Here is a 4,634-nt window from a genome sequence, read left to right on the forward strand (position 1 = left end):
CACTAAAATACAACATATAAGACATGTTTCGTTGTTTGGCATGTTTGGTTAGTACTTCAGTAGTGCATTCCGCATAAATGGGGTATTGCAACACCTGTCTAATTTTTTGTAGCTATTGTTAGCCGATGTATTTGTTTTACAAGTTTTCTTCACCTTAGTCGTTATTCTTTTCTTTCTAACTCCTTTACACAGGACTCCCGATGACACCCACATCACATGACCAGCTCCAACCATGCTCCAAGCATGCTCCAGTGCATGCTTCAACCAGTTCCCAAAGCAAGAATCTCAACTCAAGACGAAGACGTGACACACCTATTCTTTCCAGTTCAACTGCAAGATTCCTGCTTTTTCTCTTTACCCATTCAAAACACATTTTCCTTTCTAGCCATAATTTTATTTTTAGAAGTCATGAAAAAAATCACTCTTTTCTGCTGTTTTATGTCATCCTTTTTTTAAATATATCCTTGGCTTAGTTGTACCCATGAATAATGATGGAATGATTACCCGATAATTACTGGCCAAGCAGACTGTGTCGATCCTGGCAAACTTATTTGATAACAAAACAATGTCTTTGATTACCAAATTACATAATCACTCTTAAAATTTCACAACGAAATATTCATACTCGCATACCCCTCCATTTCTCATGAGTTTTCACCAACACTCATTAAAAAAATGTTGTCCTGTAACTTACAATGCCACTGTCATTATTTATGATTACAGCTTTTAACACAAAAAACTGCATTTGCATAATAACCTTTGGCCGTCTTGCTTGAAAGTCTTTCATGGAATGTTTGTGCCTATGGTTAACAAGCCTGGACCGACGTCCCTTGCGAAAATTGCTCCGAAAACTGACTACAATTATATCCCTGAGTTTTGTCGAAGTACTACCCTGTACAGTAATGAATGCAAATACATTATTACTAAAAAAAATTCGTGTATACCTGATTTCATTTTCACAGTTTTATAATAAATACATTTAACATGTGATGCTTGACATAATTATGAAGTGCTCCAATATGTCCTTTCTTTTAGTTTTACTCTCTTCTGCAAATAAACGTGTTACAATACTTTGCTGTACAACCCCATCACCATAATAAAAACACCAACTGCTATAATGACATTAACTTCTACTTTAATAAGAAACACCCCCTTCACCATAACAAATATAAATTGTTGCCCACTTCCCCGGAAATATAAGTGACCATTCACAGGTGTAACATAAATAGGCATGGGCGTCGCGAAGGGGGGGGGGGGGGGGGGCACTCCATAAAAGCAAAAAAAAAGGGGGGGGCGTGAAGTCATAGTGGTGTGAATTTAATGGGTTGGGGGGGGCAAAATGTCCCTGCCCCCCTCTGAAACTGATAAATCGAGAATGTGTTGAGAAAAACAGGCATTTTTTGGGCAAAAATATGTTTTACCCCCTCTAGAAAAAATCCTGGCGACGCCCACACAATATTCAACCCCCACCCCCACTGGCTGCCCCCTTCTCTCCTCTGTAGTGAGAACGATGGATACGACGTTGTATAGGCCAAGATCAAACCGCGTTTCATCTAAATTACCTATTTGTACAGTTGGTGTATACGTCCTTAATGGTTTGGCACCTTGAAAATTCAATATTCAAATTGACTGGACAATATTCTAGCACAACATTATTTATGAGCTTTATATAATGAGACATCGCATAAGACAATCGGTCGGCAATAAATACTTAATTTCATTCAACTGTTGACAGCAAGACCTTCCTAATTGGCCCGCAATTTAAAACAACATTTAAATGGTATGAATCCCAGCACAAACATAAACCCCCACAATATCAACAATTTCAATGTCACCATCTCCCCTCTATAACAAAAACCATTTCTCCCCATCCCTGGAAATATTTCTCCCCCATCCCGGAAATATTGGTGACACGGTTGACGGGTTTTACGGAAATTGGGCGTTCCAACTAGCACCCTTCACCCTAGCTAGCCCCTTCCCCTATATTGACAATATGTCCTGGACCCTCGCACAATCTCCGCAGGAAATGTTATGTGCGCGCACGTTGCTAAACGCAAATACAACTTGGGCGAGACTAATGGCGAGTCCAAATAGGCTCGCGTGCAGCAGAGGGTCTGATTCTTTATTTGACTTAACAGTTGTTTGGAGTTATTGGAGTTTAAATTATCGAGATTTCATTGTATACAGTAATTATTACGAAACAGTCAACTCCACCCATCTAGCGGGTGCCGCGCGAAGCGCGGCATCCCGCTAGTGTTAATTACAAGCAACAACATCATACATTATTGCATGTGTATTGATGAAGCTGCAATGCTCTACTGCCCATATTGGAATCCGACCAACTTATGCTAAGCATGTATTGGCTAAGCATTGTTTCTACTGAGACATGAGTACATGGGCCATGGGGCATTTCGGGTGCATTTAAGTGCTTGAATATCATGGCAACGGGGTCCACCCGATACTCCCAAGTCCTTATGTTCGCCAATCCCTGTGCTACCCAGTACTCAGGGTTAGGGTAAGGGTTAGGGTTAGGCTTACGGTTAGGGTTGGAGACTGGGGAACATAAAGGTATGCCCCCCTGGCAATCATGTCAAGCTTTGGTGTGGGTGGATGTTAACTAAAATGTTAAGTTGGGAAATTGTGTTCATGTCAATCCGTACTGGACTATTGATATATCTGTGCGGATTATCATATCAATGAGTTTGCACAGTATTCTGCAAGCCTGATTCTGATGATTTCTTCCATTTTAGCCATGCTGTCACTGATTGTGCTGGGGGTGGATTGTGAAATGGTAAGTACCAGATGTTTGGCAGAGAGTTCGCTCAAGAGTGTCAAAAACTCATCACTTATAAAATAGTGGTTGGCGATTATAACAACAGTACGACGTTCATTGCGACGATGACGACAATGTTGACATACCACGCACCGTTTCAGCCCTACTTTTAGTTGCGCATGCGCGACTCCTAAGGTTATTTACATACGCAATGAGGGCTGCCGATTTTGCACCGATGATGCGACTCAAAAAGATATATTTGTGCTGTATCGGTCATAGACCACTTAATTTGGGAGCCGTTGTTATTATTTAGTTCTGATTTAGTTCAATCACTGTATACATGTATTTGTGGAATAAATGTTAACATTTATTTTGTTTTCTGCTTAATACAAAACATACATTTAAAGTAAATATTTCTTTAAATTACGACTGCTGCTAAAAAACGGTTAAACTTGGTATCTAGCAAGATGAAGTGTCTGGTATAGGCCCGATATCCGAGGGCGCAGTCAAGCTCCCGCCACACCTATGCAGGTGAACCTCAAGAAATGCAACCCTGAAACATTTGCCTTTTTTTAAAACGCGATCTGTCAATTTTGATGTTTTGGGATATCACATTAAGGCTGAGTTTGTTTCCTTTCAAATAATGAAAACATCACAGAACATTGGGTTGCCGAGAAAATGCCAATTATGTAAAAGAAGTGATTGTTCATCCTTTCCAATGGTGCTTCAAACAGTGAAACATGTTACCGTGAGCCCACTGTGCAATTGTCTTTTATTTGTACAGTTTCTTTAATATTTTGACATATTTATAATGCTGAAAAGGTTTCAAATGGGACTAAATGGATAAGTTACCCTTTCAGGTGGAAAAAAAATTAGGTATTTCCATCAAATTCCTTTGTACTCTTCTTTATTTGTCGTGTTGTATGCAAGGATTAGGACACAATGCGCTACATGCGTTTCATGCACAAATAGTTACACTGTCAATCCCTTTACCTTGGTAATGGACCGAAAATGAGTTGTCTTTTCTCAGAAACCGAATGTGCTGTTTACATGACTTTTTCAGCATTTTCATCTTTTAGGGTTGTATTTGGGGGGAAGGGGTGACCCTGTAGATAAATTATAAATATCGCATATTACAAGGGAGTGAAACGTACGTGATACATTACGACGATGATTTTGAGTATAACCACGATACGAAGATCACAAAGATAAAAGCGACAATCGTACGACGATGACGACGATCCAGGAGGTGCAGGCTAGTCATGTCATCCGGCCCGTTGCTTTCAAGTTGGCCTATGCATGGTGTATACAAAACAAATGAGCTAATATCTAAAAGTTATAAACTTGAGGAATGTTAAAATGGCTCCATCTTAAAGGGTAGTTCATTACCTTTTCATTGCAACCTTATTTGCATCTCTTTAGTCACGGATGAGCAAGCACCATTGACATTTGCTGTGGACAGTGCGCTAAAAGGAGTATGTTAGTAAATCATTTTTTATTTCATCAAAAATGTACACAAAACCCAGGACACGGTTTTAGAGTCTAAAACACATGCAGGGTACACACACAACGAGAAAGACAAATATAAACCATACATGTACTAAACAAAAATTACTAAAAAAATCATAAGTTCGGTAAAATGTCACAGATAAATTTTGGATAAAAGGTACAATTCATAAAATTTTCGTGAGCAAAATGTCGACAGGTCAGTAAGGAAAATCCTAAAATGGTAAAATGCAGTAAGAATTGTTTTGACTTTGAATAAAAATGGTTTCGAGAATAGAGTACCTTAAAAAGGATTACAAATAAGGGCAATTTTCCCAGACACCGTTGTATCGTGCATTCCAGATAGTATATCTGG

The 4,634-nt window shown here is 39.2% G+C and overlaps 1 protein-coding gene across 1 annotated transcript in view; it reads right to left on the minus strand.

Annotated features, from left to right (window-relative positions):
• The window catches only part of LOC119733161 (GATOR complex protein DEPDC5-like), a 7,338-nt gene extending 6,855 nt beyond the window's left edge, over positions 1-483 (minus strand). The window contains exon 1 of the mRNA XM_038206741.1: positions 480-483. Coding sequence (XP_038062669.1) covers positions 480-483 — 4 coding nt within the window. The remainder of the gene's footprint in view (positions 1-479) is intronic.
• Between the last annotated feature and the right edge of the window lie 4,151 nt (positions 484-4,634).

The sequence above is a fragment of the Patiria miniata genome, unplaced genomic scaffold (genome assembly GCF_015706575.1).
Source record: "Patiria miniata isolate m_02_andy unplaced genomic scaffold, ASM1570657v1 HiC_scaffold_1, whole genome shotgun sequence".
Lineage (NCBI taxonomy): Eukaryota > Metazoa > Echinodermata > Asteroidea > Valvatida > Asterinidae > Patiria > Patiria miniata.